Source organism: Falco peregrinus, chromosome 1 (genome assembly GCF_023634155.1).
Source record: "Falco peregrinus isolate bFalPer1 chromosome 1, bFalPer1.pri, whole genome shotgun sequence".
NCBI lineage: Eukaryota > Metazoa > Chordata > Aves > Falconiformes > Falconidae > Falco > Falco peregrinus.
Window position 1 is genome coordinate 121,209,725 of NC_073721.1, and position 15,244 is coordinate 121,224,968.

Below are 15,244 nucleotides of genomic sequence, written 5' to 3' on the forward strand. Positions count from 1 at the left end.
ATTAATTGTCTCCCTTACACCTGTGGCATTTGAAATTCCTTTTCAAATATTAATCATAGATGCATCTTACTCTGTATACTGTGATAATGATTCTGACCTCGAAGGGCTTTCCAGAATTCTGCAGGGGGAAAAAAATGGCAATGTTGTGTGCAGACTTTTTAATATATATTTAATTTAGTTATATTTAAGGATACTTACCGTAATCTGATGAACTATGGATTGGGTAGTAAAATACAACCCCATGACTACTGCTAAGATGCTAAGCTCAGCACCTTTTACTGAAATTTTAACATTTGATTCCCTGATAAAGTTAAACAAATAATTTAACCCAGATTTTCTCTGTAGTGTTCTCAAATAATACTTCTCTGCAAAATGGCAGCTGACGATGAGGGCTGTAAGTCAAAAGAACAGTTTTAAATGAAAACTAAAGCAGTGGTGTAATCCTCTATAGGACTAAAGGTTAATATAGAGGTGTAGACCTCGATATTGATCAGGAGGAGGAAGCAAAACATTTAATTAATTGTGGTTTTAAAAAAGTGATACATTTGTGTGCACAGTGCACTCACAGAACTGTATCCCCTATAGGTCATACATATAGTCAGGTGTGTGAAAGATTGTACCTGAATTTAATATGTAATGTAGCAAAAGATGACAACAAGCAGAGCTATCCTGAAGTATGATTACTTTGCTGAGGATTTAATTTGGGAGATCGTTTGCATCACCTGAAATACAAATAATCAGAGAGTTTTGCCCTTTGCATTCAGATGAGGCAACTTTTGAGCAAGAAGTGGATTGCCTCCATTAGTTTTATATTGTGCCCATCATGATAGTCTCTTACCACTTTCCTGTGAAATAATTATCTGTAATAAGGTCTTGCAGATAGAAAGCAGAGAAAGAAGGAAAGGGAGAGTTTCTGTTTCAGGAGGCTGGGAGAAGTAGTTTGGAAATCATTAGACTCGTTTTAATAGTGTAGAAGCATTTGTGTGGAAACTGCTGAATTTATATAGTAAATTGAATGTCTAATTGTTTTACCAAGCTGCATTCTTTGCAGTCTGATCAATTATGTTGTATAACCTAAATGAAACAGATTGTCTTTTTTTTTTTTTTTTCTTAAGCCTTTTGCCATTTGCAAGTGTAAATGTGGATTTTCTTTTCACTTCCTCAAAAGAAAATACAGGGGCATACCATCACCTTGAGTGAACACAGATGTTTTAAGGAAGTTAGTTTGCACGGAAATCGGACAAGATTTGAGGAAGAAAAGCTTATACTCCACCTCCTGCTGTTTTCCCGTCCACATGTGCATCACTGCTATCCCCACGCCCTTATACTCAATCTTCTTTTTTTTTTTTCCCCTGACCTTTGGCTAATCAGATTCTTCTAAAAAGAGAAACAATTCCAATTTGCCCAAACAAGCTAGAATTATATTTAACTTTGCCTTTGAGAGATTTCTGAGGTTACCTATTTGTGGGAGATGCACCGTTGTCTGAATGAGTTGTCTGTTGTCTCTTACCCCATGAAAAGTTCTTAACATAAAAAAACGCCAATGCAAGTTTTCCCGGTTGTGGACTTGTGAGTGGGTGGTGTATGAAATGCTGATGTGGGAGATGTGGCCTCTGTTGCCAGCTGAACCACAGACCAGCTGGGTGACCCTGCGTTTTCCCCTCTCCTTCCTTCAGTTTCTTCATCTGTAAAAAAAAATTAAAAATAAACCCCAAGGTAACGGTACGTTCCACCTTTTGCACTGATACCTAAAGTATCAGTAAAAACTGCTGCAGTCTGGGAAGTTGCTGTGTTAATGCAGCCAAGGTGATGTTGGCCTCCAGTGTGGAAGTGATAAGGTCTTTTTCTCAAATACTTGCCTTTTTTGTTGTTTTGTTTCCCCTTCTGCTGTAACTCCTCCTGTCATATCTATCTGAAGAGTCTAGGCGTAGTGATGAGCTTTAAATGCAACCTCTCACACTTGGAAACTGTGTTGAGAGGCAGCCTACGCGCCGAACAGTGTTGGTACTCTGCCTGGTTTATTTTCTTTCTCTTTAAAAGCACTTGAAAGCAGTTAATAAGAGTAAACTTGCAACCTGTTGTATGTTCAGTGCAGTGAGTAGCAAAGAGGACACTTAAGGCAAAGTCATCCCCATGGATTCTGGTCAGAAGAAGCTTACACAAAGAGCTGTGTTTTAATACACGGAGCTACTGGATGACTTACAAACTCATCAGAGCAATGACTTTTACTTCATAACATAGCTTCTTGGGTTTTCAGGCTGAAATGTTTGGGGATTTTATTTTTTTTCGCCCCCTTTAGCATTCACAGAAAATAGGCTGTTAAGAAGCGGAAAGCATGCAATTTATAGCAGATGGGTATAAACCGCTCCAGCTCTACTACTGGAATGGGATCAATCAGGAGCACTACATGCACCATTTACCCAGAAGAAACCCACCTGGGGGAACCCTGTGGAATTTTAGCCTATTAAGACAACACCTTAACAAGTTTAGTTTAAATAAAAACTTGTCGGCAGGCATTAAGCGGAGCGAAAGCTCTCGCTCTCCATCATCCGCTCACCATCCCTTGGAGAAATGTGACTCCCCACGCACTGTGGCAACAAAGCTACTCCTTCCTTATTTTTGTTGTTTTTTTTTTTTCCTTTTTCATCTGTAACTTTTGTTCAGCCTGTTCTTAAAAGCCAAGCCCTACGGAGGTTCAAAAAAGTTCCACTCCATTTACTGGACTTCTAAATAGAAGGCATTTAGCCAAGCCAAGTGATGAGGCTTGCTGTTGCGTTTAACCGCTCCCTTCGCGTGTGACTGGCTGACTAGTGAGCGCTCCCTGCTTTAGCCCATACTCATCTTTTATTATTGCCTCTTTAGAAATGTTTCTCTTCTTTCCTCCTAATTTTTATTTTTGGGGGGAAGTATCAGGTTAATGATATGTACTATGTGCAGGGGGTTGGGGGTGGGGCGGGGGTGGGGGTGACTTTTAAGACAGTCCTTCCCTTTGGGAAATATAACAGTACACTGAAAGTGTGCTCTAGTAAGGCTTGTAAAAGAGATTGGGGCATACAGTATAATGTAGCATAAAATGGAGTATGTGACTTTAAAGAAACGAATCTATTTTAGGCTAATGTTTTAAATTTTGCATTTGCTCCTTTTCTTTTCCCCCAGGTGAAATAAAACTGTGTTTCAAATCCATCACAAAACACTGGGGGATTTTAGAGGGGAAGTGAGGCAGGCCAGAGTTAAGTTTTCCTACTGTACTTGCAGCCCAAACCTTTTACCTCTGCTTACCAGTAGGTGAACCAGAAAGCAAAACTTGACAGTAAGTGCAATAGAAACTGGCTAATTGGTTTCCCGTGTTTAATTTTGAGATGCTTTTTTTTTTTTTTTTGTGTTCTTTCCATCCTGAACAAGCAATAAGTTTTGGTGCCTGCTTACTACTGAAGTCAATATGAATGTTGCTTTATTATCCCCCCCCCCCCAGCTCCTTTTCCGTATTAACCCTTGGCAATGTTGTTCTAGGTGCCAAGTTGACATTCATGCCCTGCCGATGAAGCAGACCAATTGCTTAGAGCTGCCTCTGGCAAAACATCCAGGGTCCCTGCTAATGTTGATTGCTGTTGCCCCGTGTACAGGCGTGTCTATCTCTGATCTGTGTGTCTGCCCTTTGGGAGACCCCAGCGAACGGCAACAGATTTCACAGCGCTATGTGAGTTTGCATATTCTTTTTTTCTTCTGTTTTTCTCTCCTCTAGTTTTGAAAGTAGTCAAAATTGCGGGGAGGGGGGAATTGTCCAGTCATAATGACATGTGTCCTACCGGAGAAAACTATTACACGGAATAGTTATTACATTTAGAATGACTTGGAGATGAGCAGGGCGGATAGACCCAAGCCATTTGCCTGCGTGTATTTGAGTTGTAAATTAATACTTTTCTTTGCAAACTTGAATTGTATTAAAAGATTATCATGGGGAATGAGACAGAGTGAATGTCATGGAGAGTCTGTAGTATTCTTTGCTTTCTTTCCTCCTTTGGGGAGGATGTGTTCTGGATTTTGAACTGTTGGAAGATAAAGCCTTATGATGGCTTTCACCCATCAATCCTCAAAAGCTGGACAAGCAGCAATACGTGTATCTCTCTGAAACGGGGTGCGAGAATGAGGCGTGAGGAACTTGAACCACCTATGCCAATGTTTTTGAGGACAGATTCCTCGCTGCTGATGTAGTGTGCTGCCTGCCTGACCCATGCTGCTTCTCCAGGTCTACCTATGTCCCATTTTCTGTTTTAATTGACAGATGATATTTGCATAAACGTTCAGGGTCCTTCCCATCTCCACCATAACATTAACATGTAACTTATGTGAATGGAGAATTAGGAGCAGGTACCATGTGATGTCTTGAAACTCCGGGTCGTGATGCAGTGAGACTGAGATAGTGGATGTGTGTTTATGGGTGTATCAGCTGCTGAACTGAAACAAAGCAGAAATAAGATGGATATAGAAATGTAAGTCATTTAGTAGTTCAATAATTTCTGTTTCTTACTGAATAACAAATGAAATACATCTTTACTAGTTCAGTAATTTCTGTTTCTTACTGAATGACAAAATGTATCTTCATGCTTTCCTCTTTGCAGTGTATAAAGAATTCCTTTCGGGACGTGAAGGACATTGGTTTCTTACAAGTCAAAGTGTTAAAGGCAGTGGACCTCTTGGCAGCAGATTTTGCAGGTATTTTGTTTCTCTTTTGCAGCATATGATGCTATAATGTTTTGTGAGTGCTGCTTAGACTTTGTGCAGTACTGTCAGTTGATCAAGGAAAAGTAAATCTTCCATCGTTTCTCAGCGGCGAAACCTACCTCAGGGAACTGAGGTACAAAATGATTTTGACTCCCAAAAGTATGTGGGAAGTCCAGTGGATGGAGATCTGAGTGGCGTGACCAATAGCTTAACACTTAGCATAGTGTACTGTTGTATTTTCCAGCAGGGATATGTAAAATAAAGTGATGGTGCCTGCAAAGTAGCCTTTCCACCTTTTATCAGGTGCCTTGTGAGCAAGACTGAAAGATTTTGGGGATGTCTGACACGGTGCTGAGTGTGTGGGTTGGGGTGGTGCTGCAGGCTGTCACCCGAAAAAGAAAGCTTGCCAGCGATGGGGATGCAAGTGCGATGGTTTCTCTTACAGCTCGTTTGTGGCTTCAGTTTGCAATGATCTTTTTGGTGCTTTTACTCCGAGAAAAGGATGGATTTTCCACTGAGCTGTACCTCAAATTGTGCTTGGTCCTGACAGCAATGGACACTTAACACCTTTTAAAAATACAACTTTATATTGTTTCTCCAGGGAAGGTCTAGGGAATTAGTACTTCTCTGTAACGATTGCCTGGACATTATTACTTTTATTACCATCTTCTCCAGAATTCTGGAGACCTTTTAATTCCCCTCTGTATCTTGCAGCACCCAGTAATTCACAGCCACAGTATTGTGTGTTGTGTATTTGCTGACACAGTAATATTCTTAAGAGAACTTGTTGATAAAGGCAGGAAAGATGCTAGAGAGAAAACACTCTTGCCCCACTCACTGGTGTGCATGAAGACACTGTAACATAAGAGAACGTTGCTCCTAATGTAAGGACCAAAGGAGAAAGCCCAAGATGAATCAAGATATTATTTCAGTTTCAATTCACTGCTTAACACTGCAGTGGAAAAAAAGGTTTCTGCAAAGAGCAGTACTTTAAAGAACTGAAGAACTTAATTTGAAAGCATACAGAAACCCTGCCAATAATGAAACATATCTTGTACAGAAGTGCATTTCTAGGTTGACATAACGTATACATCTGTATGGAATTAGGAATGTAATGGCACCTTCCTAACAAATTTAATAGGAAGTGTACCACAGCAAAGCAGAACCCTTGGCTAACGGCAAGGCTAGGGCTGTCTAGAACTATGTGAGGTTTTAATATAGACAGCGTACAGGGAAAGAGCTGAGCCCAGCAGGTTACTTACCCTTTGGAAAACTTCAGTGATGCTAATGCAGTTGCATCCGTGATGGATTTGGCCCCCTTTCCCTCAATACTTAAACAGGAGCATGTGGGTGGATAATGAACATTGGAAGAGACACGCAGGTTCTTGATTCTGCAATTCAAAGACTTTTCATACAGAGTATGTGACACACATTCCTTGTGCATAGCACAGAATGAAATTCTGCTTAAGTAAAAGGTTACTCAGTCTGTCATTATATTCAAAATAACCCAGGCTTTGAGCCTGATTCATGAAGCAAATGACAAATTGTTTTTCAATGGCAGTGCTGAAAATATCCTAGTATTATGCTGTAATAGACCCACCAAATTGCAAAAGGATGCAGCCATTTTAGGTAAAAATAGCATAATTTCTGATCGTGAAATGAGAGACATAAAGATTAATTATCTGTTCTGAGCCATTCATAAATGATTAGTGCAGCAATTATGGTCTTCCATAATAGAGCCCTCCTAGAGCAGTGCCATATTTCCTGCATTGCCAGGGAGACTGCTCAGATTTATTGTTATTGATAAAAGTAAATTCAAAGTCCAGCAAAAAATCTGATAAAGCAAAAATCGCAGAGACAATAAGAGGTACAAAGATTTCCAAGGGTTAATAGAGGAGCAGTACGAGCAGGTAGTGTTCCCTCGCTGTCCTGTCCCCATCCAGTAGCAGTCATGAGTCCTGTCTGGGTGAACTTCTGCAGACCAGTCATGTGCTGTCAGGTATGATGCCACCTTATACCTTCTTCCATAGTAAAGATTGGATTTTGGTGTGATTGGGATTTCTGTTGTCAGTTGATTATATGTTGGCATTCTAGATTTTAATTGCAAGTTTTTAGCCTACTGTAATAATAGCTCTCAGAAAACAACATAGAATCTGTTTTGGTTTTGAACAGTGTTTTGAAAATTCATATTTCACCATTTGACATAAATTTTAGGCTAGTTTACACACAGCTATATCAAATATGTAGATCTTCAGCCACAGCTAGCCCAGTTTGAGCCTTCCATACTTTTATATTCGTAGATAATAGTTTTGTTGACGTGAAAATGACTTTTTCTGCTTTGTTGGATGTTTTCTGTGTATGCATTGAGAGTTCTTCTCAAACACTGCATTTGCTCACTGACCAAAAAATAGCATTCAAAATACCAAATTATACAGTGGGATTGTTTTTGGCATATACCCGTTTGCATTTCAAGCAGTTTCTCTGAAGGGCTGCATGCATTTTCCACACTTATCAGGGAATGGGCACGTAAGCTGAAAAGAAGACAGAGAGATTCCAGTAGTACACATGGTCTTTAAACTTTACCAATATTGACTAGTTAATACCCGCTGCTTACATACTGAAAAGATTCCTGTTTAGTTTATGAACTTCCCAGAGTAAGAACCTTAAGAGCTCTGCATTAATAATGCCAAAAATTAAGAAAAAGACAGCTTTTGCTTAAATATCGTGTCTGTCTGCTGTCTAAATCCCTGCATTGCTGACATATTTAATTGCCTCCATAAAAGTTAGGCTGGAGTGTCTGTGGCTGAGTTATACGTGAACACTGAAGATGAGATTAAAACATACTGAGCCAGACATGCCGATAAAGGGCACTCTGTTCACGATGGAAACTGCTCAGCTTGTGAAAGCTACAAATTAATGTAATGTGAATTATCCAAAAAAATCACCCCCAAAACATTAGCAAACATCTTTGCTATAACAGGTTCCACATTGACATCGTTCTTTTGAGAGGAGGTTGGGTTTTTTCGTTGGTGCTTGGTAGTGTTTTTTTTTTTTTTTTTCTTTTTTTGGTTTTGGTTTTTTGTTTGTTTGTTTGCTTGCTTGCTTTAAGTACGATACCTTATTCATGCATGGATTCTTCAGTTGATGCTGGGTTTTGTTTTAAACCGTGGCACTGTGTAGGGTCTTCGTGGCTTCCAGGACTTGCTCATGTGGAACTAATTGAAGAAATGCAGCTGATAAAGACAGTGCCTTCTCTTCTCATGGTGTGGGTACTTAGTCCTGTAATCAGCAGGAGAGGACCACAGACTCTAAGCAGAAGATATCATAGAGCACTGTAACTGCAGCACTGATGCTTACCTGGGTCAGAATGATAGTACTGCTTTTGTAATGTTGTCTGAGTAATTGTCAAAATAAGCAGATTTTTCTTGCTATAAAGACTTAGAGATAATTCACTGTAAGTCTCAGGCTTCCGGCATTAGAGTGAAGCCACCTGAGTGAGTTGTAAGGTAAGTGTTAAGAGTTTGCAGAACTGAGGATGCATAGGAGATGTTTTTTGTTTAGCAAGTCACTCCAACAGAATGAGGCAATTTGCAGTTGTCTTAATGGGTCTAATTTTACTTGACCTATCACTTCTTCATCCCTCCTGCAAAGAAACAGTGTGCATACTAAATACAGTAACTGGTCCACTTCATTTTTTTGTTTGTTTCTTTCTTTTTATTTTTATTATTTATTTTTTTTTAATCTATCTGGTTTTTCCCTAGGTAAAAGTGATCCTTTCTGTGTATTAGAGCTGGGAAATGACATGCTTCAAACGCACACTGTTTACAAGAACCTCAATCCAGAGTGGAACAAAGTTTTCACATTGTAAGTGGATTGCTTTTGAAAACATGCTGCAACACCAAATAGTTAGCAGCTTCACTATATAAGCTATCGACTTTGGGAAAATGCAAAGGTCAAGTTTAAGATATGTCAGTTTTTCATAGTCAGAGAGGATGTTGGAGAAATATCAAATATAACTCAATTAAAGCCTCTTGCCTTTTACTAGTTCTTGCATGGAGTTTATTAATAGAAGTCATTAAAAGAAAAATTACTGTGATATTTATAGGAAGAATCATGACTAGACATAATGGAGTCATAGCTGGATCCAAGAGATAATGTAACAGAAAGTAGAGACCAAATACTCACGCCTACATTTTCCATAATTTAAAATAAAATATGTTTCATTGAACCATAGCAGAATCCTTGTTTAATGTGTAAGTAAGCAGAAAATGAGAGCTCATGTTGTTCCTGGTATATCTTCTGAATTTAAACTAGTCAAACATAGCTTACCCCAAATTAAAAGCTTAAATTTTTATGGAAATCAAAGTATTCTCTTTTTTGGTGACTTTATTAATAACTAAAGTGATAATTTAGGTATTGCTAACTTTAGGCAGCGTAATTTTTCAGTCTTGCTTGAGGCTGACAAAGATTTTTGTGGATAACCTAGTGAGATACATGTTTCTAGGACTGTAGCAGCCGGTGGTAAGGAAGGCAACCATGAGGGCTGGCAGTTGGAGCTTTTATGACACTAGCACCTGTCCAGTGGGAGAGCAGTTTAAGAATGACAGACTTCTTGCAAAAGCAAGATTTATAAACACTGGGTTGGAGGAAAACACAGTAAAAAGTATCTGATCTCTTTGACGGAATTACCTTGCTGGATTTCTGTTTGATTCGTGGGTGCAGCTGAATGCATGTCTCTTGGAGTCCTTCTCTTTGTCTGTTCTCAGGAAGCTCCCACTCATCACTGTTTATTCTGAGATTGTGCCAGCAGATGAGTCTTGTCGGATGTTCAGCCAAAAAAATAAATCTAATAAGAATCTGAAGTTATTTTATTTAAAATGAAGCTTTGTGTCTATAGTTCCCATGGGTCTCAGAAATACCAGCTACAAACTATCTCTAACTTTCTTACTTGTGTTGCATGAGTAATCTAAGCACCAAACCTGCAGAGCTAGTCAGGCTCCCACTTCTCCTCTAGATTTTTGGCCATTTAAAAAAAAAAATATTAGGCACCTTAAAAGCTATTGAAGATTTAGATTAATTTTGGAGCAGAGTGGATTGTTTTGAGTGGATGAATCCATTTCAGCTGCAGTGTTCAAAACCACCACTTGGTACTAAGAGTGGTGAAACCCCTTCCCATCATAGTCAGATTTTCTGCAAGACACTTCTCTGTGTGTGTCACTGGGGGGTTTTACTGGTTTATAGCACTGGTAGCTATATCACATGGAAAATTATAATGGCTTGGAGAGGAATATGGAAGTCTGGTTGCAGAAGTGGCAGGTTTCCATGTATTTTAAAGCCATAATGTCTTGAAAACAGTGCGTTTAGTGGTGGTTTGGCTGCCACTAGATCACATCAGAGAACATGCTATGACAGCTAGCTGGAGAGACAGCCAGGGAGGTGGCTTCTAGGTTCAGACTCTGCTCCATGAGGAGCAAGTCCACTGTATTGCAGGTGGAGGTTCTGGGAGCAGGACTGCTCTGAAACAACCTTCTTTTAGGCAGAATGGCTACACTTGGTTAAATAACACACACACGCTGTACCACATACCTCTTTCTTTAATTCTTGCGTGTGGAATAAGAAAAATAGGAGATAATGAATGCAACCTGTAAGTTGTCTCCACTTACCCATGCTTTTGCAGTCACACAGATAAGACTTTTCTCAAATGAGACTCCCATTTATTAATGATATGATAAATACTTAGGATCGCATGCCTGCTGCCACATCAGAAGAGCATTGGCACTGAATAGAACAAAAATATTGTACATTTGGCCTTTAATGAGGGTTGATAGGGATGGTTTGTTGTTTTTTTTTCTTCTGTGATTGGGGGTTTTTTAAGTAATTTGATTTGTTAGCACCTTAAAAGGGAGAGAATTGTTCAATAACTGGTCAAGTCAAATGAAGTTATGTAAGTTTTTGTTTCCTGGATTATTTCTTTAATGTCCCGAAGCCTGGCTTTGAATTCAGCCCTTGACCTGTCCCAGTCACCAGCTTGTCCTGTTGGAGAGCTGAGTTTTACATGGTTAGCATCATCAATGCACAGAAAATGTCACTGTCTGGTAGTTCTTTTCTTCACCTAGTTCTGGGACTGAAACATGAGGGGAAAGCTTGGGGAATACCCATCATTTGATTCATTTTGGGGGGAATTTAATTAAATGCTAGTTTTATACTCCAAGGTAATACAAACTTAATTAGTAAAACAGTGTTCTCAGATCTTTGTGGAGGAGACTGTGTGCATGTGTATCGAATATTATTATTTTTTTTTATGTGTCTGCACTTTTTTGTTCCAGCCCTATTAGAGATATTCATGATGTTCTGGAAGTGACAGTGTTTGATGAAGATGGAGATAAACCCCCTGATTTTCTTGGAAAAGTTGCCATCCCTTTGCTGTCTGTAAGTTACCTTTGCCATGTATATCATTCAAATATTGATGGTTTTGCTGGGAATGAATTGCATTTCTTTTCCCCATAGCACAAAGCAACACAGATTTAGAGATAAACAGGTTTTGTGATCTATATATGCCTTAGTTGGCAGTGTTTATAGCTCTCCTTAGTGTAACGAGCATTGCCAACCCATTTAAGTACAAATTTGGTTGATTGGAAGGAAAATTGCAGAAGTGTCTGTACTTCATCAGCACTATATGCCACATAGGTCTGAAAACATAATTGAGTTGTTCTGTGTGTTTCCACATCATCTTCTGAAGGTAACGTTTTAAGCATGCCTTTATTCTGTCTTGCTTCTTTTTACTCCAAGAAAGTAATTGCACATCACAGTAGGATTGACTAGAGATAGCTGTTGTTGCTGGCATAGCTGAATAAAATTACCTAAAAGGGGTGTTTTCTACTCCAGAGTGCTTTTAAAGACTGGTGGCTTTTGTTCGGTAAACAAATGTGTGAAGAGTGAGCCCTACCATGGGAGTATAAAATCAAAACTGGAAACAAAGCGAGCTCAGGGGAAAGCGGTTGTTCTGGAGATTAAGGAGAGTTGAAGCTTTTTCAGAAATGGTGAAAAAAGGCCAAGCTAAAGAGAGTGGGACATAAAAGGGTCATTAAAAGACATTAATAGAGAAATGGGGGGAAAGCAGTTTTGTGTTTGGTAAGACTGATTTAATTCTGGAACAAGGCTGGTGGTAATAGAGTGAGCGAACCACATCAAGTGGATGTAAACAGCTCCATGTATATGTGCAGTATCACAGAACATTCTGGTAACTTTTGCAGTACCCTTTGGGAAGAATTTTCTAGGCTGTGACTTTTATTAAATCAGTGAGTAGATGAAGCTTGAAACATCATGGGACTCTTGTGCTCCTGTCAGTCGAGTCATGTAAACACGTTTAACTGGAAGCATGGAGGCTTCCTTGAGTTCTGAGACACTGATGCTTTGCAGTACATTCTCTACGCAGAGGAGAGGGTGTGACAGGTATTTATGCAGCAAGTATTGCATTGGGCCCTGTACAAACACTCATGCTTGCAATAAATAACATGAATCAAGTGATACGTGCAGTAGTGAGATGCTTTTGGTAATGCACAGTGTGATGCTGTGGGTAATAGCACTCTCGAATAGGCAAACGGCACATCCTGATTGAAATTATAGAGTACAAAATTGCAGTATTGTTTTGAAACATGCCTGTGAAAGCATATTCACCTCTGCAGAAAGGCTGGCACGCATCTTTCACAGTTAAGGCAAGAGCCTGTCTTTAAGAGGTGGGCTGCTGCAGGAAAGGCAGTATTGCAGCAGCGGGTTAGTGGGGCTCTGTCCTGGTGGAGACTGGAGAAGTGGGAGGTTTCTAGAGGGAAAAAACCTCATCAAAGTGGGTCATGTAAGCCCCACAGAGTTGGCGTACTTTAGGTAAGGGACGAGTCAGGATCAGAGAGGGGAACTGCAAATATTTGATGTTTCCAAATAAATAATGAACTGCCCAGAAAACTCTTGAACTGGTGTAGAGGATGTGATCCCAACCTAAGGAATGCTTTATAGTGGTAAAGAAATAGGCCGATGTGCTCCATTTTTGTTATTATTTTGTCTAAATAAGTGTATTTCTTGTGCATGCGAATTAGAAGCAGTGTGGCTTCTGAATCTCTTCATGAAAGTGTGTTGGGTTTCATCCACTGTGCACTCTTTCCAAGTTATATATTCCCTATGTACAGCGTAACGTGCAATTTGTGGATATAAAGAGCCGAAGCTATAGAAGCTGAGAAGTAAATACTGAGCTCTTGGTGCCCCACACACTGTTGTGTGCTTTGCAATCCTCCTCCCTCTGTGGCCCGGACTGCAAGTTTTTTTTGAGGCTGGGGATGTTTTAGGTTGTTTGTCTATTGTAGTGGCTGGAGTTGTCAATATCTCTGGGTTTAGAACAGTATTAGAGTCAGTTGGGCATGGAGGATGATTTGATGTTTACAGGGAAGGAAAAACCTCTTAACATCTTTTATTCCATTTTTGATCACTTTGTTAATTTTTCCCCAAGTCCTCGTATCTCTGATGTTACTGGAAGAGAGTGGCTGGAGCAGCTGCTCTCCTGCAGATCCAGCGCCTGCCAAATGGTCTGCATGATCGGCAGCAGGCTGTGTGGGCTCACAGTGAGAAGATGTTAGATTTGGATTTTCTGTTGATTTTATAGACGTTTGTCAAGTATCCCTTAGGAAGCATGTAACAAGGCAGAGGAGGGGAGTGCATGTGTGTGGTAATGTCCAAACTATTCAGTGTAGGTTTTTTGTCCAAGGTTTGAGACAAAAAAAAATAAAATAAAAATTGTTTATGCTTTCCCTTGCCAACTGATCTTCTTCCTTCCCGTCCAAACTTCTCTGCCTCCTATTTCAGTCAAATCTAGTGTAAATATATTCGTCTCTGCTTCTGATTAAAAAACATTTTGCACCTATTAACTTAGTCTGCTCAGACAGAACACTGCAATTTTCTAAGCTCTTTTTCTTGAAATGGGAATGTTGATGTATGTTTTCATTTTGACTATAAATTTGAATGTATCCTTTCAACCATTTAGATAAATATACTGAAAGATAACAATAGGAAGCCTCACAGATCATATAGGTTTAATTTCTCTAGGTAGTCAGGCCTAATATTTGCTTGCATTAAATTATCTTTTGAAAATACAAGTGCATTTGCCATTTTTATTTTCCTGTTAAAAATGCACAAGTTTGACTTTTAAGCTGTCAGCACATGAAGTAAGTTTAGTTTAGGAATTGTTCATGGATGACTAGACTCTTAATAAAAAATTGCCTTGAATAAAGTATATGTTGGAAGGATATGAAATGTTCATATGAAATCTGAAATCTGACAATGAATTTTGGTTTAAATGTGTCCAGGAGTCTTACACTGGCATTTTGCAAACATGCGTACACCTTCATCGTCCTGTTAACACACAAATGGCCTTACTGCACAAAAATTCAGAGATAGTGAAATTAATTCTGCTTTCCATGCATCCTTGACTGTGATCTAGGCTTATTGCTGGCACCAAATAAGAAACAAAAAATTGGGCAGCATGAAGTGTTTTAAGGTGTCAGATGATGAATAAAGCTGCAGACCTCACGTTCTTCTGATAGATGTGATAAAGCAGTATTGGGCAAATACACGTTTGGCTTTGTTTCTCATACAGCTCCATTAATAATGCCCTGTAGAGACGGTGATTTTGGTAGCAGTACACTGAATTTGGGGGACATGTTAGGAAGAGATGTTATTTACTTGCATTTTACCTTTAGCTTTTCCATGTCAATCAACTTACTGTACTTTTTTTTTCTCCCGCCTTTCTTTTGGTCAAACTCCTGTCCTCTTCTAAAGCGTGTATGAGAGACCTCATCTCAAATACAGCTGTGGTCAGCCACATTCACAGAAACAGGATTTAAACTGGAAAAGACACTGATTAGCGCTACCAGGATATTCAGGAACATGGATTGCTCTCTCGCCAGAGGTGACCTCGAGGTCTGGCTTGCCTAATCTTTTGGACTGCTTTCTAGAGCCTGGGGAGTGAAAGAAGACCATTTGCACCACTGGGCAGAGCAGGCTTTTGTGCTAGAAATTGAAGAAGATTCTGGGGACCGGAGAAGTAGGGCAAAAACTTCGTTGATTCAGGAAAGAAGTTTGATAGGTCTAGAAGTTTTGTAGGTTTTGGGGGACTTGAACTAATTATCAAAGTAGTCCTTTCCATCTCTGTGTTCCTTTGTGCCCTAGATCTTAGTAAAAGCACCATGTTTCTCTTTGTGAGGGTCTGTCTTTTTTGTTTTGCTTCAAGAGACTCCTGTCTCCTAGAAGGCTGCAAGTTATTAGAGACATGGGAGCGTATAGTGTGCTTCAATGAATCTGAAAGCAGAGTATATCAAATATCCTCATGTAGAAAGACCTTTGAGTGAAGAGTTGTATCACAGAATGGAATGGTTTTTATCTGCTGGATTATCAGCTGAGTAGTCTTCAGCTGCACCCTTTTTTCAGCAGCCAGGAAGAGGTCTATGAAATATTTTCAAGTGCCGAGCAAGGTCGGTAG

At 39.5% G+C, this 15,244-nt stretch overlaps 1 protein-coding gene across 7 annotated transcripts in view; it reads left to right on the top strand.

Moving 5' to 3' along the window:
- The window catches only part of MCTP2 (multiple C2 and transmembrane domain containing 2), a 127,566-nt gene that overhangs the window by 58,348 nt on the left and 53,974 nt on the right, over positions 1-15,244 (top strand). For all 7 annotated transcript variants that reach the window (XM_055818530.1, XM_055818516.1, XM_055818518.1 and 4 more), the window contains 4 exons: positions 3,511-3,697; positions 4,620-4,713; positions 8,484-8,586; positions 11,049-11,151. In XM_055818530.1, the coding sequence (XP_055674505.1) occupies positions 3,511-3,697; positions 4,620-4,713; positions 8,484-8,586; positions 11,049-11,151 (487 nt within the window). The remainder of the gene's footprint in view (positions 1-3,510; positions 3,698-4,619; positions 4,714-8,483; positions 8,587-11,048; positions 11,152-15,244) is intronic.